General features: G+C 37.9%; 1 protein-coding gene across 1 annotated transcript in view; it reads left to right on the forward strand.

Moving 5' to 3' along the window:
• The window catches only part of TM9SF2 (transmembrane 9 superfamily member 2), a 61,536-nt gene that overhangs the window by 25,075 nt on the left and 8,493 nt on the right, over nt 1–27,968 (forward strand). The window contains exons 5-13 of the mRNA XM_059378344.1: nt 2,199–2,328; nt 3,347–3,471; nt 5,263–5,374; nt 7,040–7,119; nt 7,894–8,002; nt 14,864–14,996; nt 18,156–18,275; nt 21,987–22,044; nt 26,656–26,815. Of these exons, the coding sequence (XP_059234327.1) occupies nt 2,199–2,328; nt 3,347–3,471; nt 5,263–5,374; nt 7,040–7,119; nt 7,894–8,002; nt 14,864–14,996; nt 18,156–18,275; nt 21,987–22,044; nt 26,656–26,815 (1,027 nt within the window). The remainder of the gene's footprint in view (nt 1–2,198; nt 2,329–3,346; nt 3,472–5,262; nt 5,375–7,039; nt 7,120–7,893; nt 8,003–14,863; nt 14,997–18,155; nt 18,276–21,986; nt 22,045–26,655; nt 26,816–27,968) is intronic.

Here is a 27,968-nt window from a genome sequence, read left to right on the forward strand (position 1 = left end):
TAATTTCTTATCTAAATTAATGAATACTTCAAATTCTTATTTGGGATATTAGAACACAATTTGAGGATCTTCTTAGCTTACTCTGTCAATAACCTAAGCTGTTTCTTGATTTTCAAGACTGACTAATGTTTTGATCTTAGCACCAGAATCTTGAATTCTCTTCAACTATACTCTGCATGGTTTGTAATTATACATCTTGCCTAAGTTTGTAGATGTTCGTGACATTTTATTTATAAAAGAATCATTATAAAGCTAGTTATCACAGTATTTAAATTTTTTAGGTTCATATTCAGAAAGGGGTCTTTGAAGATACTTTAGTGAGTTCCAGTCCTGGATCCTAGCAAGCTAGCAGGGGAGGGGAATGATATGCTGTTTTCAAAAATCCAAAATCCTAACAGTGTAAATGTACTCTTGTTAAAACTACAGAGAGTAATTTTAAATGCCACGTTTCCTTGCTTTTGGCTACAATTTCCTGAATGCATTGTGGTGACATGGATTATTCCATTCTAATCAGAAACTCTGGGAGTTTATTGGGGAAATGAGTTGTTAATAGATGAGGTTTCATTAATAGAAGTGTTTCAGATGCGGTCCATAGAAGATAGAGAAAAATGGAAAGGAGTCCTTGATGGTTTAAAAAAAGGGGTGGGGGGCGGTCATTTAACCTTTATCCTTTGAGTCCTTTTCCCCCCACTGTATCAGATAGAAAATAAGATTTTTAGTATTTTTGGTGTTACAAATTAAAATAACTACTACTGCTAACTTACTGTCAGAATTTAAAGAATACAATTTTTAATTACTCCCTGACTTATTAGCAATGCAGTAATAGAAAATTACGTTCTTTAAATTTTCTTACATTTATTTCCAAGTTTTTTTTAAAATCTTCCTATTACAAGGAGAAGGTTATTGTGTCAAGGCATTATATAAATGATAAGCTTAGAATGCTTGCTTTTAAAAAGTCTAAATTACTCCTTAATTTCTCATTTTGTAACTAACCCTATAATTTTTATGGCGTACTTTCTCTACTATGATAACTTAAAGATAATATAATTAATATATTGCTAGCATCTATTCATTGATTGAACTTCATTCTCTATTTAAAAAATTAAAGCAATTAGAGTGATTGTTTAAGCCTCCAAAAAAATCTGATTTATTTTACATAGCATTGCTTTTATGCTCCTAATGTTTTATAGCCTTTTTCATGGGAGCTACTAGCCTGCTGGTTATAATAATAAGCAACTTAATAGTGTAGGTGATTCTAAAATTTGGTATATTGGGTACTATTAAATAGCGTTTAAATGTTAAGAGACATGTTTTATTAGGTCATTAATGTACACCTTGGGTGCATATAGAATCATAATTTTACTTCCTAAGGCGTACATTAATTAACAAATAAAACATGCCCTGGAGTGTCATCTTATGACGGTAATATAGCTAGTATATTTTTAGTGATTTTTTTAAATTTGTATCGTGTAGTGTGCTCTTGGCATAGGGGACCACATGCTTGGACTTTAATATAGCTAGACAATGCTACGGAACCTTATTCTTTACTTATTCTTTATTTTTCTCCCTTTTTTTAAAGTTCTTTTTCACTATAGAACTTTTAAATTTTGTTTCTCTGGTTTTATAGCAGCATTTCTTTTATACATAATTTGGACTTACACAGCTTTAATAGATAATACTATAATTTTCACTTTTTTACCTGGCCTTTAAGGTGAATATTTTCCCATCTTACAGTTATATTCTTCTCCTTTTTATTGAATTACCAAGTAATGAAAGGACATTTGCTTCTATACTGTTCCATCAAATTGGTCCCAAGGAACGCGATACATTGCTTTGCACCCAACTTAGAGCTTTGAGTATTTTGCTAAAGGTAAATTTGCTAAAGTTAAAGGTAAAGATACTCTGTATCTAGGTAATGATATTGTTAAATGAGCAACTGCAGTAGACTAATTTATCAAATTCCCTTTTCTACATACATTTATAGTTTCAGAGAAGCTATAAAGTTTTTTTCTTCACTGTAGTGTATCAAATATTGACATAATGCTGTAGTTATGAAATACACTACATCTTATCAAAACTCTTATTGTAATTTTGACATCTTAAGGCATTTAGAGACATTTAAATTTTATGAGCTGGTAACAATTTCGGGCACTATTTCTTAGTCATGTTTGATGATTTCTAACTTACTTTGTGCATAGGATTGTGGATAATATGCCTGTAACATGGTGTTATGATGTTGAAGATGGTCAGAGGTTCTGCAATCCTGGATTTCCCATTGGCTGTTATATTACAGATAAAGGCCATGCAAAAGATGCCTGTGTTATTAATGTAAGTTCGTGAAAAACTCCTTGCTATTTAAAAAAAAAATTTTTTTTTTAAGGATTCAGTCTTTACCTGGACAAAATTTGTTATATTCATTGGATGAATACAGTTCAGATGTTCTGAAGCACAGCTACTTAGATCTTAAAGCTCGACCCCATTAACAGTGTATAAATTTAATTCTAGAACCAAACTAATTGAGATTTAGTTCGGTATTCACTGAGAGTGTCTGTTAAATGCTAAGGGCTGGGACTTTGTATGTCCTGATGCTATTCAAAGTCACACTCATAAATCTTACATATATTTTTTAATAAGTAGATTAGTGGAGTACCAGAAAGACTTCATTATAAGTTCATGAAATTTATATGATAAATTTAAGTCCATAAAACATTATATTGCAAAAGTCTGGTATTATAACTTTTTAAAAGGTAAATGCCTTTATGACCCTTCTTTTATATTTAAAAATAGTAGGAAAGTGAGGATGTTAATACAGAAAGTATTAAAATTATTGGGAGTATATATTAAATGTGTAATCAGGTCAGTCAGATTTAATCTCTTAATATGACTTGATGGCAGAAGTTAGCATAAGCTTGATCATGAAACTGGTTACATTGGCTAATGCTTTTGGGAAAATTGACCAGAAACACTTGAATCATTTATTGGTTTAGTCTGAAGTTATAAAACTTGCAAGGAGGAAGAGTGTTGAAATGTATAAGATTTAGCATGCTCATAACATGTAATATTTTAAAATTTATTTTCTTTTATTATAAGTGGAGAAATAGAAAATATTAGATGTGTTCTTTTTAACAGGTACCTACATTTATGTAAGAATTAAAGTATTAAAGAAACATAATTTGTACTCTGCCAGTTATTTTTGATTTATAGAGTTTAAGCTTAAATCTTAAATGTTTTTATGGGGAAGGATTAAAACTTTAAGCTCAAAATTTCCTACTTGTTGTGCCTCATTTTAAAGTTTTGTTTTGACTCCTGTATAGCCAGTTTTCTACCTTTAAGTTCTGTTCCACAGTCAGAATTCCATGAAAGAGATACATTTTACATCTTCAACCACGTTGACATCAAAATATACTATCATGTTGTTGAAACTGGGTCCATGGGAGCAAGATTAGTGGCTGCCAAACTTGAACCAAAAAGGTAACTATGCAAATAGGTCAGAAACTTAAAAACTGTAGGCGTGCCTATCCTGTTCAGTCGGAAGAGCATGTGGCTCTTGATCTTGAGGTTGGGAGTTTGAGCCCCACACTGGGTTCAGAAGTTACTTCAAGGAGGGCATATGGCTGGCACCTTGGAGCATGGAACTCTTGATCTCAGGGTCATGCGTTCAACCCCCATTTTGGGAATACAGCTTACTTAAAAAATTAAATTAAATAAAAAGAAATTAAAAAGTAAGTAAACGTCAGTGAAATTATTTCCAAAGAATAAATATTGGGGCCCAGTTAACATTTTTCTTTTATCAGTATTCTGACATATAATCTGGCATTTCAGGATTGATTTTACTAAAATTCTCTTTAGTGTGATTTGTTATTGAGTTGTGGGTTGTCCAGAGAAATCATACAGATACTTTTTTTCCTGTTATGGTAAGTGGCCAAACCTAAGTGCCTTTTGCTTTTGTTTTTTAGTCAGGAAGTTTTGACAGCTTTTCTGTGTCAACTTGGGAGTAGAGAATGTAAGTGGTTGGGATAGTGTTTATTTTATAGTAGAAAAGCATTGCCTCTAATATTTGCAACTTGACCTCTCATCGGAGGCCCAAATGAGGTGATTCTATTTTTTTTAAGTAATCTCTGCACTCAGTGTGGGGCTCGAACTTACAACCCTGAGATCAAGAGTCCCACAATCTACTGACTGAGCCAGCCAGGCGCCTCCTCGAATGAGATGATGAATGCTATCGTTTCTAAAATCTCCACGCACTGTTAGATGCCTTTGTGTGACAAGTCATTGAAATTGGGTCTCTTCAGGTTGTCAGTATTTTTAGTATGAAAGGACCTGTCAGTTATTTGTGAGATCTTTTTTTGATTATTCCATTTTTTTTAAAATGTTCTCCCCTCGGCACCCCAACCCTGCCACTGAACTAACACTTTTCCCATGCCACTGCTGGGAAAGAAATGCATGCCTCGGTGCCTGCGTGCTTCAGCTGGTTGAGCCTGGTACTCCTGATTTCAGCTCAAGTCATGGTCTCAGGGTCATGGGATCCAGCTCTGCGTGGGGCTCCATGCTCAGCGCTGAGTCTTCAGCTTAAGATTCCCTCTCTCCCTCTCCCCCTCCTCCTGCTCTCACAGCACACACACTCTCTCTCTCTCTCAAAATAAATAAAATCTTTAAAAAAAAATTTTTTTCTCAAAAAAAAAAAAATTCTCTCCGTCTCTCGCTGCCCTTCCCCCATCTAACATGTGGTCTCTCAGAAAAAAATGCATTCCATTATAAGAGGACAGTTAATTTAAACTCCCTCAGTGTTTATTTTTGTTTGTTTGTTTTTTAAGATATTTATTTATTTATGAAGATTTATTTCAGAGAGAGCCCACTTGTGTGAAATGGGGAAGGGACAGAGGGAGAGGGAAACAGAGTCCACACTGAGTAGGGGGCCATATGTGGGATTTGATCCCAGGACCCTAACATCATAATTTGAGCCGAAATCAAGAGTTGGGTGCTTAATCAACTGACCCACCCAGGTGCCCCCTTTTTAAAGATATTTAATGCTCTTCAGGTATAGTGCTTTTAAAGGTTTGTTTCAAATTTTGAAAAATTTCTTACACATACTTGTAACTAAGTTCCTTACGCATATAAATAAATATACCATTAAATGTGACATGAGTAGTTTTGCCTTTGACTATAGTAGCATGGTAAAATATGTACAGAATCTGTAGTCTTTAACTTCATTTTTTAAAACTGTACTTTATCAACATCTTGCCAAAATGTTTCTTCCCGCAGCTTCAAGCATACCCATATAGATAAACCAGACTGCTCTGGACCCCCCATGGATATAAGTAACAAGGCTTCTGGAGAGATCAAAATTGCCTATACTTACTCTGTTAGCTTCCAGGTGAGTTTGTTTGTATCTCTAGTATAACTCAAGAAATTGATTTTAAATTCATACTACTTAAACTAATTAAAAATATTAATGATTAACCTTGCCACATAGACAAGCTTTTAATGAGCTGATTTGGAATAGTTTGTCAGTGCACCAGGCAACATAATCGCACTCAAAACTAAGTCTCCATTTAAATGAGAAGTAGAGTAAATTGGAGAATTGAACCTGATTAAATGTTAAGTCAGAAAAGATACATAAAAGATTAAAGGTAGAAAATAGGCATAGAGAATGGTATGAAAATGTCAAAGACTTGTGTAGCAAGCATTTGGAAAAGCAACACTATTTTAAAGTCCGGATTAGTATAAACTTCAATGGAGAATTTCCTGTTAGTGGATGATTTATATAGGTTCTTAGGGAATTAAAGGGAGTGTTTTCATTAATTGAGAAGTTTCTTAGGAGGAAAGTAAAAGTTCACTTTATGAGAATCTGAGGCAATGTTTTACCTCTATATTTTTTTTTTTTTTTTAAGATTATTTGAGGGGGAGGGGCACCTGAGTGGCTTAGTGGGTTAAAGCCTCTGCCTTCAGCTCGGGTCATGATCCCAGGGTCCTGGGATCGAGCCCCACGTCGGGCTCTCAGCTCAGCGGGGAGCCTGCTTCCCTTCCTCTCTCTCTGCCTGCCTCTCTGCCTACTTGTGATCTCTGTCTGTCAAATAAATAAATAAAATCTTAAAAAAACAAAAAGATAGGGCACCTGGGTGGCTCAGTGGGTTAAGCCGCTGCCTTCGGCTCAGGTCATGATCTCAGGGTCCTGGGATCGAGTCCCACATCAGGCTCTCTGCTCAGCAGGGAGCCTGCTTACTCCTCTCTCTTTGCCTGCCTCTCTGCCTACTTGTGATCTCTCTCTCTGTCAAATAAATAAATAATCTTAAAAAAAAAAAAAAAAAGATTATTTGAGGGGGAGAGAGCGCATGTGTGTGTGGAGGGAGGTAGATAGAGGGAGAGTCTTAAGGTGACTCCACACTGAGTGCGGAGCCCGACTCAGGGCTCAGTCTCACCACCCTGAGATCACAAGCAGGAGTCAGATGTTTAGCCAGCTGCACCAGCCAGGTGCCCCTCCACCTCTATTTCTAATAAACTGTTTTGGTGGTAAAGTATAGTTGTGATGTTTACTCTCCCCATATAGTCATTTTGCAAACCTAGTGCAATGAACACTATAAAATTTCTTTCTAGGTAGTAAGAGCTCATTGCAGGTGACACCTGCCAGATGCTCAGTGCGACTCTGGTGTCTCATAAGTATCAATAGATGGCATCAAAGAGAATAAAACAGGAGTTCTACCACTCAGTCTTCTGAAAGAAAATTAAAAAGTACAGCTCTGAGTTTTAATATCTAAAATAAACTTTTGTTAGTTAAAATTTAAAGCAAGACTTTAAAAAAATACAGGTAACTAGGTACTTTTAGGAACTTTTATTATTTGTTATTGCTGAATCTCATTTTGATTTTCCAAAGACTTGAGTTAGAGCTAAACTCTGAAACTCATGACTAATCCAAATTATGATAATGAGAAATTATATTTGTTAACTGAATGGAAGGTCAAGCTATGAGTGGAAGTGTTTGGATTATTAATATACTTTGTCAGCAAATGCTTATTTAAAGAGTTTTGTTTTATCTCCTTAGGAAGATAAAAACATCAGATGGGCATCTAGATGGGACTATATTCTGGAATCTATGCCTCATACCCACATTCAGTGGTTTAGGTAAGAACACAGAGTTAATCCACTTCATGCTCTGGCTTACTCTATGTTTTGTCCCTTTGAACATATCCTTCATTCTCTAATTCTCTCTAGTTCTCCGGAAGTCTGGACTTTTGAATTGGATAGACTTGTGTTCAGTCCTGGCCAGGTCTCTGCGAATTAGGCCAGGGCACCCATTTATTCAGAGTCTGTTTCTTTATCTGGAAATACCTGCCTCATGAGAGACTGTCCCTGTGGATAGAAGGAGAATGAGTGAAACAGAACATTTGAGCACCTTACCTGAAATGGAAGAAGCCACTGCTCATGTTATGACTATTTTTATTATTATTATTATTATTATCATCATCATCATCATCAACAAAGCATGACTCAAAATTTTTATCTGGAGAGTTGTTCATGTGCCATCACTCTCCTTTTTCTGCTTTGTTGACTACCTTTTGACACTCAGTAACTTAACAGAGTAAATGTCTATGTCATAAATTTCTTGAAGACACCGACCTTTGTTGGTCCCTGTAGCTTACAGTGTATTTATTTGGGCATAGTACTTAATCATGTGGACTACAGACAAATTCTAGTCCTCAACGGATTATGGTAAGATTATTATGATAAGTATATAAAGTTCTGTATCCACTAGAAGGACACAGAACAAAGCTCATTGAATCTGTTGGATTTTAGATCAAATTTAGATTGTGATCAATACTGTTTTAATGTTACTGAATAAATATTTTTAAAAGGAAATAAAGCTACAGATTAATCCTGAAATGTTTATTTCTGCAGCATCATGAATTCCCTGGTCATTGTCCTCTTCTTGTCTGGAATGGTGGCTATGATTATGCTACGGACACTGCATAAAGATATTGCCAGATATAATCAGATGGATTCTACAGTGAGTGAAACATTTGACCTGTTCTTTGGTCTGCTAAGGATAGTCTTTATTTTGTTCTTTGGAAAAAGTTGAAATAATGGCTTTAGACAGAATCTTTCTTCTAAAAAGTTACCTTGAATTCACCTTTTCAAATAAGAAAATGATCCTTAAGAATTGGTGTTCTCTAGCAGTGTCGCGCTCCAGCACTCAGAGCTGCACTGCTGACGGCCCCGTCTGTGTTGGTGGACTGGGGCAGAGTGGGTGTAGGCACACAGCTCCAGGTCTGTCCCTGTTCTCACGTACGTGCTGTCAACTCTCAGATTTTCCATTCCCAGCCTGCACCCAGCTTGTGAAACAGCAAAGTTGAGTGGAATAACTCCCAAGCAATTTTTGTGTGTGTTTAACGTTTTTAAAATTAATTTTCACTGAATTTTATGATTTCAACCTTTTGATATATTCAAAGTAATTTAATGACCCAATCTCATTTATTCTCAAAACACTTCTTACATAATGTTATATACCTTTCATATTTTTTTATTGTGTAGCAGCTCTTTAATAAAATTCCACAAGAATTCCTAGTGACTTGTAATGGATACAAAACACTCAGATTTCATTGCTTTCTTTTCCCCAACTTCTTAGCCTTTTCCCCATAATTTTTCTATCCTAATTGGAAAAAGAATATATTTATGTTTATAAGCTTTTAAGCATTTTATGCTGCAGTCTCTTTTCCATTATTTTTACTGATTATTTTATTAAATATTTTATTAAAATAATTTCAAAATACTCTTCATAATTGGCAATTTCAAATGATCGATGAGGTAGTGGTATTTTCTCCTTTATTTGTACCAAGGTGCTGTGGGAGCTGAGAGGCCGTGGCACCCCTGCTTCCTCTCTTGCTCCCATTCTTTTTCCTTCCCTGACTGTAGTGGTCCGAGCAAGTCTGTTCAGGCATAATTTAGGTCATTGACTCCTGACCACAGCCTCTAGTGGCTTCCCATTTCATTCATAGTGAAAACCAGAGTCTTTTTTTTAAGATTTTATTTATTTTTTCATGAGAGACAGAAAGAGAGAGAGAGAGGCAGAGGGAGAAGCAGGCTCTCGCTGAGCTGGGAGCCTGATGTGGGACTCGATGCCAGGACCCTGGGATCATGACCTGGGCGGAAGGCAGACACTCAACGACTGAGCAACCCAGGTGCCCGAAAGCCAGCATTTTTACAATGATCTGTAGGCCCTGTAGTGCCCCCTTGGAGCTCTGCTCCAGCCATACTGGCCTTCTTGCTGTTCCTCAGACGTGTCAGGCATGTTCTCACACCTCCGGCCTTTACACTTGCTTTTCTCCACCTCACATGTTACTTACTCCCTCATGTATTTACATGGCTCCCTGACCTACTCAGTCATTACTGAAATAGGATCTTCCCAGTGAGACCCTCCTGACCATCAGATTAAAATTACATCTCCATGGCCCCATACACATTTATACCTTCTAAGTTTTCTCTGGAGCACTTACCATCGTCTAATGTACTCTATATTTTACTTACTTATTTCATTAATTATCTGGCTTCCCAGTATGAATACATATTCAAGAGGGATTTTTCTGTTTTACTCACTGTAGTATCTCTGGTGTTTTAAACAGTGCTGTGCCTTTATAGTTGGTGCTCAGTAAATGTTTGTTGAATGAATGGGTGGATGAGTCATTCTTTGATGTACTAGCCTCCTTGATGCATTGCCGGGCTCATGATAGGTATAAAGGTATCCAAGGTATCCAAGGATTATCTTCCAACTCTAACCTACCCCCTGCAAAAGTGAGCTGAGACCAGAGCAGGAAGCAATGCAGGCACAAGAGGATGGAGTTTTCCTTTGAGTCAGTCCTTACATAAAGTGTCTAACCAACTGGGAGACTAAACCTTGGGTCAGTACGAGGGAATTAACCTGTCTCCTCCTGTATTAAGCATGGATTCTTGAAGGGGAGAAAAATGATTCTAGGTTAGTAAGTGCCTTCTGATTCTTGTCAGAAACAAGTAGAAAATCCTTTGAGGTAAAGTCTCCCAAATTTAGGTTTGTAGAATTCCCCCAATTGGCGCCTGGGTGGCCCAGTCGGTTGAGCATCTGACTCTTGATTTTGGTTCGGGTCATGATCTCAGGGTCATGAGGTCGAGCCTCATGTTGGGCTCTGTGCTTGGCGGGGAGTCTGCTTTCCCAAGTCTGTTTCTTCCTCTTCCCTCAAACCACCCCCCTTCTCTATAATAAATAAATCAATCTTAAAAAGTGATCTATTAGAAATGCACAAAAATCTACATTAAACAACAAGTTTAGAACCCCCCACCCTGAAGATTTCAGATACTACCAACTCTTAACTACAGAGTATAAATGAGTATAAAGTGTTTGAAAAAATAAGAGGAATATTTAGACAAAGGAAACACAGTATGTCCCAAGCAGAAGAAATAAAAAGAAATCCACATCTAAATCAACCGTGACAAAACCATAGAACACCAGAGGAAAAAAGATCTTAGAATCAGCCAGAGGCAGGGGGAAACAATTAAAAGAAAAGCAATTAAATTGGAAATGGAAGCTCAGAGATAAAACATCTTTAATCAGTCAGAGGTACTAACTGTTTACATGGAATCATGTACCCAGAGAAGGTATCTTTCAAGAATAAGGGTGAAAGACCTTTTTCAGGTGCACAGAAGTAGTGCACCACAGACCATTACTGAAGGAATAGCCGTAGAAGTAAACGTGAGCAGCGAATCAGTCAATCCATTGATCGATCAGACCCGAAGAAATTTTTATAGAAGTACTTCAGCAGAAAATAAATAAATAAAAACCAATCCTAAAGAGATATTTAGCAAGATGGGTGAACAAAAAGATTCCAAGTAAACATTTTCTGTTTATAATAATAGTCTAAATTTGGAGATAGCGAAAGTGTGTCAGCAGAGAAAAAACAAATTTGATGTATAGTATTGGATGAAGTGGGTGGCCATCTGGTTAAAAAATAAAGTAGATTCCAACCTTATTCCTTATGTTAAATGAAAATGTAAAACTATAAAATACTGGAACACATGAGAAGTTATTTTTAAATCTTGGAGAAGGCTAGAATTTTTTAAGTACCACAGAGAGCCAGAAGTTATAAAAGAAATTATTGCTCTAGGATTACATGTTTAAAAAATTTGAATAGGAAGAAATACCATTAAAAAGTCAAATAGGAAAATACTTAACACATGTCACAGACAAAAAGTTAATTCCTCATAAATAAAGAAGTCTAAAATCGTTATGAAAACAATCAGCAGCCCCGTAAGAAGCGAGGCATGGCACATGAAAAGAGAGTCCATTAAAAGTAAATACAGGGACACCTGGGTGGCTCAGACAGTTAAGCATCTGCCTTTTTCTCAGGTCACGATCTCAGGGTCTTGGGATCCAGGATCAAGTCCTGCATCAGGCTGCTTGCTTGGCGGGGGGCCTGCTTTTCCCTCTTCCTGCAGCTCTGCCTCTTGTGTGCACCTGTGCTCTCTCTCTCACTCTCTCTGACAAATAAATAAAATCTTCAAAAAAAAAAAAAAAACACCACACAGATGGTTCTTAAACATAGGAAAAGTTGTAGCATCATTCATAATAAGAGAAATGCAAAATAAAACTGCAGTGCAAGGTCGTTTGCTCCTCTGGCACCCTGGCAGAAATTAAAGTGTTTGATCATGTGTTGGGGATTGAGGACATGAGCACTTTGATACATAGTTTATGAGAATGTAAATTGGTGTAACTTACGAAAGCCACTTTGGCAGTATTCATTTACAATATAAATAGTTTGACCCAACAATTCAGTTCTTAGAAACTAACTTGGATGCAAAGGTTTTTATTACTATTGCTATTTTTTATTTTAAAACGATATTATTCCTTATAATAACTATAAAGATTTTAAAGAAACACAAATACTCATTAATAGGGGACTGATTTTATCAATTATAGAATGTCCTTGCAGTAGAATACTGTGTAATCATTAAAAAGAATGAGGTAATTCTATATCTACAAAAGTGGAAGCAGTTCCATGATACTATTAGACTAAAACAGCAAGGTGTAATAATGCATATAATATGCTACCATTCATGCAAAATGAGAGAAGGTATTCATGCATTTCCTTATGTATAAGTAGAGTATCTCTGCAAGGATAATAAGAAACTAGTCACATTTGTTTTCTCCAAAGAAGGGGGACTTGGCCCTTTATGGGAAACTTAGTTTTCACTTAACTCTGAAATTTTTACTGCTTTTTCAGTAAAAAAATAAAAATAAAAAAAAGTAATCAGAAATGTCTCTCGTCTGTAATACTATGCCACCTAAAAGAAGAGGTGAATGTACTTTTTCCCCCTCATACTTTTTATGTAAACATTCACAGAAGTACAGAGATTAGTATACCTATCACTGTGATCAAACAGTTCTCAGCTCATGTTTAGTCTTTTTTAGAATCCCACCAGCTCCTCTCTTTCACTTATTTTGAAGCCAGGCCCTAATATAATTTTATTTCATCCATTTAGAGCCCATGTACTTTTTTTTTTTTTAAGATTTTATTTATTTATTTGACAGAGAGATATAGCAAGAGAGGGAACACAAGCAGAGGAGTGGGAGAGGGAGAAGCATGCTTCCCACTGAGCAGGGAGCCCGATGCAGGGTTTGATCCCAGGACCCTGGGATCATGACCTGAGCTGAAGGCAGTCACTTAACCAGCTGAGCCACCCAAGCCCCTCAGAACCCATGTACTTTTTTTTTTTTAATTCCTTTTCAGCATAATAGTATTCATTATTTTTGCACCACACCCAGTGCTCCATGCAATCCGTGCCCTTTCTAATACGCACCACCTCGTTCCCCCAACCTCCCACCCCCCCACCCCTTCAAAATCCTCAGATTGTTTTTCAGAGTCCATAGTCTCTCATGGTTCACCTCCCCTTCCAATTTCCCTCAACTCCATTCTCCTCTCCATGCTATTTGTTATGCTCCACAAATAAGTGAAACCATATGATAATTGACTCTCCCTGCTTGACTTATTTCACTCAGCATAATCTCTTCCAGTCCCGTCCATGTTACTACAGAAGTTGAGTATTCATCTTTTCTGATGGAGGCATAATACTCCGTAGTGTATATGGACCACATCTTCCTTATCCATTCGTCCATTGAAGGGCATCTTGGTTCTTTCCACAGTTTGGTGACCGTGGCCATTGCTGCTATAAACATTGGGGTACAGTTGGCCCTTCTTTTCATTACATCTGTATCTTTGGGGTAAATACCCAGTAATGCAATTGCAGGGTCATAGGGAAGCTCTATTTTTAATTTCTTGAGGAATCTCCACACCGTTCTCCAAAGTGGCTGTACCAACTTGCATTCCCACCAACAGTGTAAGAGGAGAACCCATGTACTTTTAATAAAATTTCAATTTTGTACATTCCTCAAAAATGACCAAGTAGAGTATAATTCTCTGGTGTATATGGAAGTATTTTGATTTTTACTGTTGTTTTATATTACCATTGTAAGAACAGGATAAGTACCTGTATAAAAGTTTCCATGTTTCAAATTTCAGTTGATTTATATTTACTAAAAAATACATTATCAATAGCATTGTCTGCTGCTCACAAAGATAGAAGTTTGGGAACTTGGGGTAGAGATGCATCCTGAGGAAATGTTGAGAAATGAGGCTGAAAAAGTAACAGGGCCCAGAGTTTGAAGGACTTGTAAGCAGCATTTGAAGGTCACAGGGAAACTCCTAAAGAATTTGAAACAGCACCGCATAGCCACGTTTGTGATGTAGAAAATCACTTTGAATGTTATGTGAAAATCATTCAGAGCGGGGCAAGATTGAAGGTACAGAAACCAGTCCAGAGGTGGTTATGGGATTCCCAGAGATAGGATGGTGGCAGGAAAGAAAAAAGGAGCTGGACAGACAGATACAGTGGGTAGTTTAGAAGGTGGGATGAAATACTGATGGCCTGGTTGACTGTGGAGAAGGTGGAAGAGGGAAAGAGAACAAATGACCCAGTGTTTTGGTCCAAAACACCCAGTTGGTTAAGGGACCCTGCTGGATGCCGTATTGAGAAGTAGCAGAATAGAAGCAAGGGCAGGAACTCAGAGGTCAGTGTGGCATATATTGCGGTAGCCAGCTAAGAGGTGATGACCTGAACCGAGGGCTAGTGTTGGGTTTTGCTGAAATATTTTGGAGGCAGAGCTGAAGATTTGTTTAAGGACTATATTCAAGGTGTGAAAAAAAGGAAGGAATGAAGCAGGATTCCAAGGTTTGGGGAACAAGATGGAGCTTTTACCACTAGGTGACCAGGGGTAGGGGCTGTTGCTGCAGAAGGAGTATAGGTAGGGAGATGGAATCCATTCAGTTGTGGATAATTCAGTTCAGGATGCTTATTACACAACCAGGTGGAATTGTGTATGTGTGTCTAGCGATCCGGGGAGCAGTTAGGGCTGGTGGCAGACTTACTCATATGCTCATAGCTAAGTCTACTCTACCCAGCAAAGTAGCTGTGAAACCTAATACCGTTCACTCATTTTGGAGATTAGTAAATGTAGACTAAGAAGGGTAGGGTATGAGTAAAAATTAAGTCGAGTTGGATCATAAAACTTGACTAGAACTAAGTATCACATGGTTTTGTTTATCTTTTTGAGGTTTCTCGATATATTCTTATAGACCTTAACATACAACGTTTTTTTAAAAGCAATTCAGAAAAACTATACTATACCTCTAGGAGGCAAACTTCATAAAACTTTGGATTTGGAATAAATACTAACATTTGTTAAGTTTAAAAAAAAATTCTGTATCACCATATTCACCAGTGAACAAACTGTCTAGCTGTCCTGGTGATACCACATGTCAATTAAACAACTTCATTCCCTTTTTAGGAGGATGCCCAGGAAGAATTTGGCTGGAAACTAGTTCATGGTGATATATTCCGTCCTCCAAGGAAAGGGATGCTGCTCTCAGTCTTTCTTGGATCGGGAACACAGATTTTAATTATGACTTTTGTGACTCTATGTAAGTATTCAGTGAGAATTAAAAAGTAGAAAATACTTTTTCTAAATAATATTTGAGAACCAGTTTTCTGGGACACCTGGGTGACTCATTTGGTTAAGCATCCAACTCTTGATTTCAGCTCAGGTCATGGTCTCCCTCTGTCCCTCCCCCTGCTTGCGCACTCAAGCATTCTCTCTCTAAAATAAATAGGTAAAATCTTAAAAAAACAAAAAACACAGAAACCAGTTTTCCTAAGTATAACTAGGCCAGATTGTTTCTAAGAGTCCTTTTGGCTTTTAAAGCACTTTTAAGAGTGCTTTGGCTGTACGTTACTTGGAGGCAGGGTTGGCTGTGCCAGTAAACGGACTTCATATCACCCTTACGGCTACATAGAGACCAAGCCTTTATCATGGATTTGGAGCCAAAGATGATGAGGTACCTGAAGGCCATCTGGGTCTGAGTCTGGGTGGCTTGGAACCAAGGTCATGCAGGTTGACTCTGCCACCCCACCAGGAGCAGTATGATTAGAATTCCAAGGTGTTTTTGGCTTCCACTGAGAAAAAAAGGAGAAGAGGGAATGGGACAGGAAGCTTTTTGTAGACCTTCCTCATCATGGAAGGATTTAGGAAGCAAGACCTTTCTTTCACTGGCAAGGATCAGGAGAGATCTTCCTACACACACACACAGGGGTCAGGGGAGATCTTCCCACACACACACATGTGCGCGCCACACACACACCTCTCCTCTCTGTGCCCCCTGAAAATCTTCAGAAATGCTGTTGGGCGCCTGGGTGGCTCAGTGGGTTAAGCCACTGCCTTCGGCTCAGGTCATGATCTCAGGGTCCTGGGATCGAGTCCCGCATCGGGCTCTCTGCTCAGCAGGGAGCCTGCTTCCCTCTCTCTCTCTCTCTCTCTCTGCCTGCCTCTCCATCTACTTGTGATTTCTCTCTGTCAAATAAATAAATAAAATCTTTAAAAAAAAAAAAAAGAAATGCTGTTAATTAAATTTTTGTCAGTTAAGACAACTTTTTTTTAATAGCCCCTCCTCCGCCCTTAGAGTTATAGATCAGCCACAGGAGTGGTTCTGAGGCTGCTGTATGGGAATACACTATTTCTGCAGTTTTCCTAATTGTAAGAGAAAAAAAGGTTTATGAATAGGGTTTTCTGAAATTTGCTTTGATTTTCCTTATGTTTCCTTAGTTGGTGCCTTCTGATGAACAGTAATGAATGAATTATTGCTGGAAGAATTCAGAAATCCCTGACCCTTTAATAATTTTTTAATGAACATTTGTTCTTATGTTTGATTGCATATTAAATATGTAATACTAAAGTCATTTTACATTAGTAAAATTTTCCACATTTTTATGATGGAACTATATAAATGCTTTATAAAGAGGCTTCTCACTTCCAAATGTTGGGCACCTGAATAAGTTTGAGAACCACTGAGTTACACTTCTAGGCTTACTTTAAAGACTAATCTGACAATTAACTGGAACATGTATCTTTATCTGCTTAGGTAGGAAGATGCAGCTGTGGTGAGTAGGCCTAGAATTCTTAAGTATTATGCGGAACCAGGTAGGCTGGGAGAAGGCATCATGACAGAGGTTTGGACACAGCAGGAGGATGGCATGAAGGCATTAGATCCCCAGAGACCTGGGTAGAGCTGGAGCAGAGTGGATGCTTCAGGATGAAATTCTGCTTGAAGATTTTGTTGGGAGCTGCCTTCTGTCATCATCTGGTTCTTGTTGGGGTCTGCTAGAAAGTGAATTCATGAGGAAGGAAGGTTTCAGAGAGCCTAGGGAACATTTTCTCTAAATGCTCAAATATGAACTTTCTCCTTCAGTACAGTCCAGTTCTCAGTTCTGGGGAGAATAAAGGGATACACTTTGGTTGAAATTCTGATAGGTCTTCTAAAGTTACCCTGGTTGGTTTCCTACTTCTGAGGTTCTTTCTCGCCCCTCAGTTGGTGCCGATCAGGTGTGCGTGGGTATGTGCTTGATTGTGTACACCTCGGAAACACTGGGAACTTCCTTGGTCCTGGGATTAGAATGCCACTTAGATTTCTTTCTGAGCAAAGTCATGACTTCTGAATCCCAGCTTAAAGCCAGGAATCACTACAAATAATAAGATAGCATTTTTATTCTTATTAGTCAGGTGGGTTATATAAGGAAGAACAAATAAAACCAACCAACTAAAGAAAGGTAGAAACCAGAATTTCCCCCAGATCATTGACCAAGTCCTTTATTAACTTGTGTTCAGAAAGCTAATGGTACTATGAAATCTTTGTTCTCTTGTTTTATTCATTGATTAGATTCGGTCTTTTGTGTCTGAATGTTACAAGGTATTTTTCACCCCAGAGGACCCAGTATTATTATTATTTTATATTTTATTTATTTGAGAGAGTGAGCGAGAGAGCGAGCTCAAGCAGAGGGAGAGGGAGAAGCAGACTCCTTGCTGAGTAGGGAGCCATATTCGGGGGTTGATCCTGGGACTCCAGGATCTGAGCCAAAGGCAGACACTTAACCAACTGAGCTACCCAGGCACTGACACTCCCAGTATTATTTTAAAGGGAACAAATTGGGACTATTTCATGGTGAGACTATCTTTATTCATATCAATTTTTAAAAGCTATATTTGACAGGGCACTTGGGTAACTCAGTTGGGTTAGGCATCCAACTCCTGGTTTCAACTCAGGTCATGATCTCAGGGTAATGGAATCGAGCCCAGATCAACTCTGCTCAGCACGGGGTCTGCTTGAGACTCTCCCCCACCCCCAGCTTCTCTCCCCTCATCTCCTTCTGGCCCTCCCTAACTCATGCTCTTTCCCCCCACCCCTTCTCTCTCTCTCTAAAAAAATAAATCTTAAAAAAAAAAAAGCAAGCTATACTTGACTCGGAAGAGCTGAAAGCACTCATGAGTATCCAGTCAGCCTTCCCTGATAATAGGAAAGTTGGGGTCTTACGGACCTTAACAAGAAATATCCAAAGTAGAGTTTGCTTTCTTTATTACTCCGTTAATGAAGTACCTTAAAATATTGCTACACTTTAGTGTGGCCATATGGTAAGACAGTGTATTCATGAAATTGTATTTGGTTTCCTGTTTAAAAAATGAAAGGGGTCTCCTATCACTTCAGAAAGGAAACAGTAATAAAATGCATAACTTAAAATCACTTATTTTTCAGTTTTTGCTTGCCTGGGATTTTTGTCACCTGCCAACAGAGGAGCACTGATGACTTGTGCTGTGGTCCTGTGGGTGCTTCTGGGCACTCCTGCAGGCTATGTCGCTGCCAGATTTTATAAGTGTAAGTAAGAGCCACCCTGACTGTCGGGTCAGGAATCTTACCTGCGCCGTCACTACACCTGAGTCTAGGTGTCCAGTAGGTGATTTTCTTAAAATAATATGTATTATAGGTACATATCTTTATGTAAAAGAAGCTTGTGGTATGGATGACCATCCCTAGATTTTATTTGTTAAAAAATGTTTATACAATGAGGTAAGCAAATTTAGGCGCTGCTTATCCATCATCTCTTCTGTTCTTTTATGTTTAAGTTTTGACATAAAGACGTTTGAACAACTTAGATTTGCTACATACATAGAAATGTATATAGACTAATAAAGGAAGATAATATACTTACGAGTATCACTGGTTTATTAGCTAAAATAAGTAATGTATATAGTAATACCTTTCTTAAGAGAGGTCATGCTATAGAACCCTGACATAATTTAATTTGCTTTTATAATTAGTTGCAACCTCTTGTATTCTTGCTTTCTAAACGTAAAATAAAGTTCAATGGAAAAAGCATCAGGACCACAGGGTAAGGATGGGATATAACTAGATGACTTGGAAAGCAATTTTGCCAGGGTCAGTAAATGCCCGCATTTGCTATGGAATCCTGAGTCTGTTGAGATGATCTCCTAGGTAATCTGTAATTTAAAGTGACAGAGAGGAGGTAAAAAACTCATGCTCTGAAAACTGTAAGACATTAATGAAAGAAACTGAAGACACAAACAAATGGAAAGATATATTGTCGCTCTCGACCCGCAAGAACGACCCGCAGACGAGGTTGAGTGGCAAACTTCTTTATTCAGTCTTCAGCCCCGGGACCCCGAACATCGATTACAGCCCCAAGTTATAGGATACAGTGGATAGAAAGTAACCAATCACCACATAACACAACTACTATAACATCCAATTAGAAGGGATACAGATGACTTCAATCCAGATCATGCGGGGAGCTCGTGCCTACTGACGTGAGCCCCTGAAACTTACTGTTCACTCTGTTTTTGTGCCGTTCCCATGTGCCGTTCCCATGGTCCCTGGTTAATCTTATACTAGTCCCGATACTTCAGTACAGGTTGTGCGTTCCCTGGAGCGCTCCCACATAAACATTCATCTGCCCTTCTCCTCAAGCCTCGCCTAGTACGTGACTCCCAGCTTCTGCTGCATGGCTCTCCACAATATATACCATACTCATGGATTAGAAGAATTAATATCATTAAAATGTCCATCCGACCCAAAGCAGTCTACTGATTCAGTGCAGTCCTTATCAAAATACTGATAGTATTTTTCACAGAACTAGAACAAAGAAACCTAAAGTATATGGAGTCAAAAAAGACCCTGAATAGCCAAAGCAATCTGGAGAACAAGCAAAACTGGAAGTATCACAATCCAGGATTTCAGATAATGCTACAAAACTGTAGTAATTAAAACAATGTGATACTGTCACAAAAGTAGACCTAGATCAGTAGAATGGAATAGAAAGCCCAGAAACTTACATTTATATGGTTAATTTATCTATGACAAAGGAGGCAAGCGTTTTCAGTGGGGAAAAGATAGTGTCTTTAAAATGGTGCTGGGAAAACAGGGCCACTGTCTTAAGTCATATGCAAATATAAATTTAAAATGGATTAAAGGCCTGAATGTGAGATCTGAAACTGTAAACCCCTAGGAGAGAGAAAACGTGTGTAATCTTTTACATCAGCCTTAGTGGCATATTTATGTATATGCTTCCTCAGGCAAGGCACACAAAAGCGAAAATAAACAATTGGAACTACACCAAAATAAATAGTATTGTCCCTTTGCAGAGTAAATGACAAATATTTTATATGATTTCATTTATATGTGGAATCTAAAAAGCAGAGGAGAAAAGTAGACTCTTAAATACAGAGAACAAACTGGTTATTGTTAGGAGGTGGGTGGGATTTGGGCAAAATAGATGAATTAAGATGTACAGACTTTCAGTTGTAAAATAAGTCATGGAGGTGGAAAGTACAGCATCTGAAATGTAGCTGGTAATACTGTTGTAGGGGGACAGTGACTATATAATGGTGAACACTGAGTAATGTGTAGAATTGTGGAATCAGTATGTTCTACACCTGAAACGAATGAAACACTAGGTTAACTATACTTCAGTAATAAACTGGAGGGGGAGAAAGTACTCACCAAAAAAAAAAGATGGAAGATGAGACAGAGCTAAGGTTGATGTGAATAAGGTTTGAGATAGAACACAGTTGGGTTACATAAACATCCTTAAAGTGATGTTGGCTAAACCCAACCCCAAATAGAAGTATTAGTTAGACTTGCCAGATATAATGCTCTCCTGAAAACATGAAGTCCTATACGTATGTGTTCTGTGTTTTACTCTTGGTGGATTTGTCAGTGGTTTTTTTTTTTCTTCTTTCTTTTCATCTGTCACTAAAGGACAGAGAATTGGAGGTGTCAGTGTGTGTTTTAACGCATATGAGATACAATTGGACCCCTGCCTCCTGTGCAGCACTCTCTCTCTCAACTCTGCTGGCTTTTTTTCAGTTCCTCCATCAGACTGTGTACCTTCACATCTGACTGAGGACCTCACCCCATGCTCTTCCCTGTGCTGGGAGTTGTAGCTTATTCTCCTGCTCGGCCCAGACGCCGCACTCTTTAACTCCTCCCGTCTTTCAGATCTCCCAGCTGCACATGAGTCAGGCAGAACCTGCCGAGAGGTGCTGTCATGTGGCCCCAGTCGCAAAATACTTCATTTTATAGCATCATTTCTTATGTTTCAATAAATATTATTTGACTTTTTATTGGAATTGTGTTAAACCCAGAATTAATACTTTCACAGTAGTTTATCGGTAATGCTATGAATTCAAATCATATACATATAATTTGTCATTTCATTGTAGGGCAAGTGGTACTTACACTTGCTTATAAACTATTAAAACTTTTCTTAAAAAAATCAAAGCTGTTGTCATATCTCAGCCAGTTTCATCTCCAACATTTATTTATTTATTTGTTTGTTTGTTTGTTTATTTTCATCTTGAACTTTTAGACTGGAAGAAGGAGGAGTACTTTCTTTTTTTTTTTTACTCTATATACTTTTTAAAAAAAATTTTAAATGGGGAAAAGAAATTAGGAACAAAGATTAAAAAGTGCATAAGCAAATTCTATGAAGTGGCCAAAACCCTTCCACTCTTCTTAGTCACTTGATCTGACCCACTGATCTCCCACGCCTGCCTACCAGGAGGTGCAGTGCAAGAGGATTCCTAAAGATGTAGACCTGCTGTAGAAATTTAAATGCGCTGCTCTTTAGGCCTGAGGGTTCCTAGTTTTAATGCATTTCTTTTGTTTGTTTGTTTGTTTCTTTGTTAAGAGAGGGTTCCTAGTTTCATAACCAGTTCTGAAACTGGCTGCAAGGTCAATGAGAATCCCCAGTGTGTCCTTTCTCTTTCAGTCCCATGGATTGAAACTGGCCTAGAGCTTAAAGGTTTGTCTTATTTTGAAATAAAAAAAAAAAAAAATTAAAAGAGAACTGGTCTTGACAACCTTCCTCTGAATGTTAGATTTATGATGCCAGGGCAGTGCTGTGACACGCATCTCTGATCAGATCACCTGAGGAGGGGCTAGTGTGTCATCTGCTAGTGGGATTTTCTACGAGTGGGTGCCCAGTGCTGTCTGAATATTTGTTTAATGCTAGACATATATGGCCGTTTGGTTTGCTTTGAAGATAAGTCTGTGTGTTTTCTTCTACAGCCTTTGGAGGTGAGAAGTGGAAAACAAATGTTTTATTGACATCATTTCTTTGTCCTGGGTAAGTAATAGTAACTTTTCAATGCTTACTTTCTTACATAGTCATAAAATTTAGTTCCCAAATTTTTGATCTCTTAAGTCTTAAATCTTCTCTGTCTCTAAACCACGTACCCTAGAAAATGAATTTAATTTTTTAGAAAGGGATAAAAATTGAATATTTGATAAACATTTGCACATGGACTAGTACATTGCCATATCTGGAAAAAGTATCTCTCTTTCTCTCTTTAAAGATTTTATTTATTGGTCAGAGAGCGCGTGCACAAGCAGGGGGAGAAGCAGGTTCCCTGCTGAGGAAGGAGGCTGATGTGGAACTTGGTCCCAGGACCCTGGGATCATGATCTGAGCCAAAGACAGACGCTTAACTGACTGAGCCACCCAGGCATCCCTGGAAAAAGTATCTTTGGATATGAGAAATTGTTACATTTCTTTTTTCTTTCTTTGTTTCTTTCTCTTTTTTTGAAGATTTTATTTATTTATTTATTTATTTGACAGAGAGAGATCACAACTAGGCAGAGAGGCAGGCAAAGAGAGAGAGGGAAGTAGGCTCCCTGCTGAGCAGAGAATCCAACACGGGACTCGATCCCAGGACACTGAGATCATGACCTGAGCCAAAGGCAGAGGCCTAACCCACTGAGACACCCAGGCACCCCTGTTACATTCCTTTTCTTAAAAGTCTGTTTCATAGCCCATGTAAGTCACAAAAAGAGGTTTTCACCTAAACATAATTTAGGCAAGTGAACATTTTCAGATTTCTATCAAAAGTATTGCCACCTTTAAGCCACCTAAGTGTTCATCGATAGATGAATGGGGTAAAGAAGATGTGGTGTATGTATGAATATATATACACACATGTACACACAATGGAATATTACTCAGCTATTAAAAAAAAAAATGGGATCTCGCCATCAGTGACAACATGGATGGGCCTAGAGGGTAGTATGCCAAGTGAAATAAGTCAGAGAAAGTCAGATACCATAAGATTTCACTTATATGTGGAACCTGAAAATAAACAAGCAAAACAGAAGTAGACTCATAAATACAGAGGACAAATTGATGATTGCTGGAACGGAGAGGGAAGGGGGATGGGCAAAATAGGGGAAGAGGATTAAGAGGTACAAACATCCAGTTGTAAAATAAATAAGCAACAGAGGTGAAAAGTACAGCATAAGGAACATAGTAATGTTGTGCTAACATTATATGATAACAGATCGTGACTTTATTTATCGTGGTGAGCACTGAGCAATGGATAGACATTGTCAAATCACTGTTGTACACCTGAAATTAATATAGCATGTCAACTATAATTCAAGGATAAAAAAATGTTGGAAGCTATTACCACTTTATTTAGAATGTATTCCATTAAGTAGAGTAATATGTAGGAAGCATTTAAAAAAACCAACAATCACGTAGAAAAACAAGCAATAACTGTGACCCTTTGGAGGATAGCTTTTGATATAGAGAATCTGATTGCTGTCTGGTCCTAGAAATAGAACCTACCATCTTCCCTTCTCTCGACTTCTGGTGGGCAGGAACCAGCCTCTGAGCAATCAGCAGCAACAAAGAAAGCCAAAGGTTAAATTGAGAAACCTGTACTTCCGTTTGCAGGCCAGAAATGAAAGAGTGACCACAGTTGCATTGCTTTACGTGTTTGGGATAAAGATTCTTTTGGTAATTACCTCCAGTGAAGAATGGCGCTTCTCAGCCATTCATGTTGTATTCAGATTTTTCGATGCTTTTCTCAAACTGCATCCTGTCAACTAAAGAAGTGTCTCTTTCCAGCACAAGTCAGCTGTGATTTCCTTCAGAATCTTGCCTTTCAGACATTCCTCTTAATCTCTGGCATCTTCTATTTCTCCCCTTCCCTGTGTTCTGTTTGTGTGTTTCATCTCCTCTCCTACAAATATACTAAGGCCTCCCAGATCCTAAAAAGAGCTTTTTCTCATAAGCATCTTTCCCTCTACTATCTTATTTCTTTTATGTTCCCACCAAACTGCCTTGAAAAAATATTCTGCATTCCTTTTTTCTCGTAAAGCCATGTCATCTGTCTGTCTTCCTCATCACCTTAATGAAAACTTTTCTTAAGGGTTACTAACAACATTCCCATTTTTAAATCTAGAAATCATTTTCTTCTCTTCACTCTGTGTCTCTGCATTATCTAATATTGGGATACTTTCTTTTTGAAACACCCATCATTTTTGGCTTTATACAAGTTAAAGCCAATTCATTTAAATCTCATCAGCCCTTCCTTGATTTATCTTCTTCATCCCACCCTTAGAAGTAGATGTTCATCAGAAGGATGGTGAGGTAGTGCGAGAGGGAGAGAGAGGAAAAGCACACAGGAGTGCACTAAGAACCCAAGGGGGCAGGGAGAATTGGTGTTCGCCTAGGAAAAGACGTACCATTTAATGGGCTGCCTGGGTGGCTCAGTCGGCTCAGGTCATGATCTCAGCATCCTGGGATTAAGTCCTACATCATTTTCCCTGCTCGGTGGGGAGTCTGCTTCTCCCTCTGCCATTCCCCTGCTGCTTCTGTTCTCCCTCTCCCTCGCTTGCTCGCTCTCTCTCAAAAGTAAATATTTAATTTTAAAAAGTACCACTTTTTATGTAATTTTATGTAAACACCTGCGTATAATTATTACAGTAGATACAACAAAATGGCATTTGAAGTTAGTAAACATTGTTTTCATATTTGAAAAGAAGTTAATGGGGAAAGAAATGCTTCCTTATATTAATAAAAATCTCAGTTTATTTGTGATGTAATTTATATGTAGGAAGCATTTAAAAAAACCAACAATCACGTAAAAAAACAAGCAATAACTGTGACCCTTTGGAGGGTCACAAATTTCAGCCAAAAAGCAGAGAATTAATAAGTGGTTGACGGTATGGCTGGGTTTGGCAGTATGGCTAGATGTCGCTGATATTCCAAGATACTGAACACTACCAATAGCAAATTAACTGTTTTTTTTTATTTTTATTTTTTTATTTTTTATAAACATATATTTTTATCCCCAGGGGTACAGGTCTGTGAATTGCCAGGTTTACACACTTCACAGCACTCACCAAAGCACATACCCTCCCCGCAAATTAACTGTTTTATTGGTAGTTGTAGTTGTTTGGGAAGAGGACTGTACTCACAGGAGTATTAGTCACAGAAAACCTTCACAGTATCTGAAAAAACTTGTCAAAACATGACCATCCAGGTGACAGGCTTACAAAACTAATTAACTAGTAGGAGATACAAATTCACTATGTTACTTGCTGAGAAGACCAAGTGGAGGAGGGGGTTGGCAATGTGCTGTGGCTGCTAGCACAGAAAACATGGAAATAGACCAGATATTCATGGAAGCATGCTGGTTGTGGCATCACAAACCAGAGGAAATATTAGATGATGCCGATAAAATTGTCTCTATGAAGGGAGAAACTCTGTTACTAGTCACACACAAGATCAGTTCAGGTACAATCTAAATTATGATTAGAAGAAAATATAGAGGTTATCATCATGATCCTAGGTTAGGAAGGAGTGTCTTAAAGTACACAAAGATAAAGGGAAAAGTTGATGACTAATCACATTAAAAACTCTGTGTGGGGAGTGTAGTCACAATTACGATATGTTACAGACATGTTTTTTTAAAGGTACTCACAGGGGCACCTGGGTGGCTCAGTGGGTTAAGCCGCTGCCTTCGGCTCAGGTCATGATCTCAGAGTCCTGGGATCGAGTCCCGCATCGGGCTCTCTGCTCAGCGGAGAGCCTGCTTCCCTCTCTCTCTCTCTGCCTGCCTCTCCATCTACTTGTGATTTCTCTCTGTCAAATAAATAAATAAAATCTTAAAAAAAAAAAAAAAGAATGATTTAAAGGTACTCACAGGTGCGCATGGGTGGCTCAGTGGGTTAAAGCCCCTGCCTTCGGCTCAGGTTTGATCCCGGGGTCCTGGGATCGAGCCCCGCATCGGGCTTTCTGTTTGGCGTGGAGCCTGCTTCTGCCTCTCTCTCATTCTCTCTCTGCCTGCCTCTCTGCCTACTTGTGATCTCTGTCTGTCAAATAAATAAATAAAATCTTTTTTAAAAAATAAATAAAAATAAAAGGTACTCACAGAAGAAAGACTGAACGAAAATTGAGTACATGTGTTCACTGGTTTGGGTTCATAGAAAAGCTATAAACTGGGAGAATAAGATATTTAACAAGGAATTACTAGTAGCTTGAATATATAATAACTCACATCTATAACTTTGGAAAAGATGTACAACCCAAATGAAAAATGAGCAATAGATGTAACTGGCAAGTCACAGAAATAATATCTATAAAGCCAATTAGCACGAGTGGCTGTTGTCAACAGGAAATGCAAATGAAAACAATAAATTGACAATCCAAAGCATGATGAAATATGTAAAGAGGTAACTTTCATAAACTGCCAATGGGAGTTTAAGTCAGGCGGAAAAATCTGTAAAGCAATTTGGCAATTTCTAGTGAAGTTTTAAATTCATATACCCCATTACTGAGCAATTTCATTTTCTTTGTGTATAACCCAGAAATTATAATATTAATTACATATGATTGGGACTGTATCATTTGCTTCTGACTCAGGTTTTACCCAAAAGCCTATTGTGTCTTTTAGGATTGTGTTTGCTGACTTCTTTATAATGAATCTGATTCTTTGGGGAGAAGGATCTTCAGCAGCTATTCCTTTTGGAACGCTGGTTGCCATTTTGGCTCTTTGGTTCTGCATATCTGTGCCTCTAACGTTTATCGGTGCATACTTCGGTTTTAAGAAGAATGTAAGTTTATAGGTGTTAATTTATTCAAACAAATTTCAGCTATGGAAATTATCATATCCCACCTTAAAAGATAGAAAAGTGTCTTTAAAAAAAGGCATCTAAAAGATATGTACTTATCCTGTGTGATCTGGATTTTATAGAAAATAGATGACCTCTTAGTTTGATTGCATTCTTTTTTTAAAATTATTATTTTTTTATTAACATATAATGTATTACTAGCCCCAGGGGTACAGGTCTGTGAATCACCAGGTTTACATACTTCACAGCACTCACCATTGCACATACCTTCCCCAACATCCATAACCCAACCAACCTCTCTCCCTACCCCTTTCCCCTGACTGCAGTCATTCTTAAAATAGTATTTTGGGGCTGTGGTGGAGAAGTCACATATGTAAACTTAGATTTCTAATTTTTCTAAGTAAATGTAAATTGTAGATCAATAGGAAATGAAATGCTAATTAAAACTGATGAAAACTTTAACTTTTTAACATTAAAAATAATTGTATTACTTTTTTTTCTAACCTAAAAGTATGGCATTTTTTCTTTAGCATTAGGTGTTTCTATATTACTTAAAATGAAGTAAACCAAGAATATGGGTTAGGAGGAAAGCTGTGGGAAAGTGACTGGAAAGAGACGGTAGCCATTTTTTAAACATGTAGCTTTGCAATAAATTTTATATGGCTTTCCTGCTAGTACTTGATTTTATGGAAGATTCTCATCAGAGCTCCACCCCACCCTTCCCCGTAGTCTTTCTCTGCCTCTACTGCCCTCTTCTGCCCTCAGGCTAACAGGAAAATGAGAATTTAGTCGTCACTGTCCTTCTCACTTCACTGTCCTTACTCTCATCTGGTCCACAAGGTTAAAAGGATCATAATGTATTACTCTCGTGCACTTTGTAAAGGGGGCCCAGAACAGCCTGGAAGAAACTGTCAGGGCTTCATTGTCTACACTGTACCTACCGTGCCAGCCTTCTCTAAGATTTTTCAATTCTTTGGCATTTTATTTAATTTATTACTTTAAATCTCTATAGCATAAATAGTAACCTACCATGATTTAAAATTTTTTTGATTACATGGATAAATAAGTACTTGAAATTCTGCAAATATGCCTGTTAAAAATACAAACACTGAAGGAGGACATGCTGATTCCCTAC

Source organism: Mustela nigripes, chromosome 15 (genome assembly GCF_022355385.1).
Source record: "Mustela nigripes isolate SB6536 chromosome 15, MUSNIG.SB6536, whole genome shotgun sequence".
Classification (NCBI taxonomy): Eukaryota; Metazoa; Chordata; class Mammalia; order Carnivora; family Mustelidae; genus Mustela; species Mustela nigripes.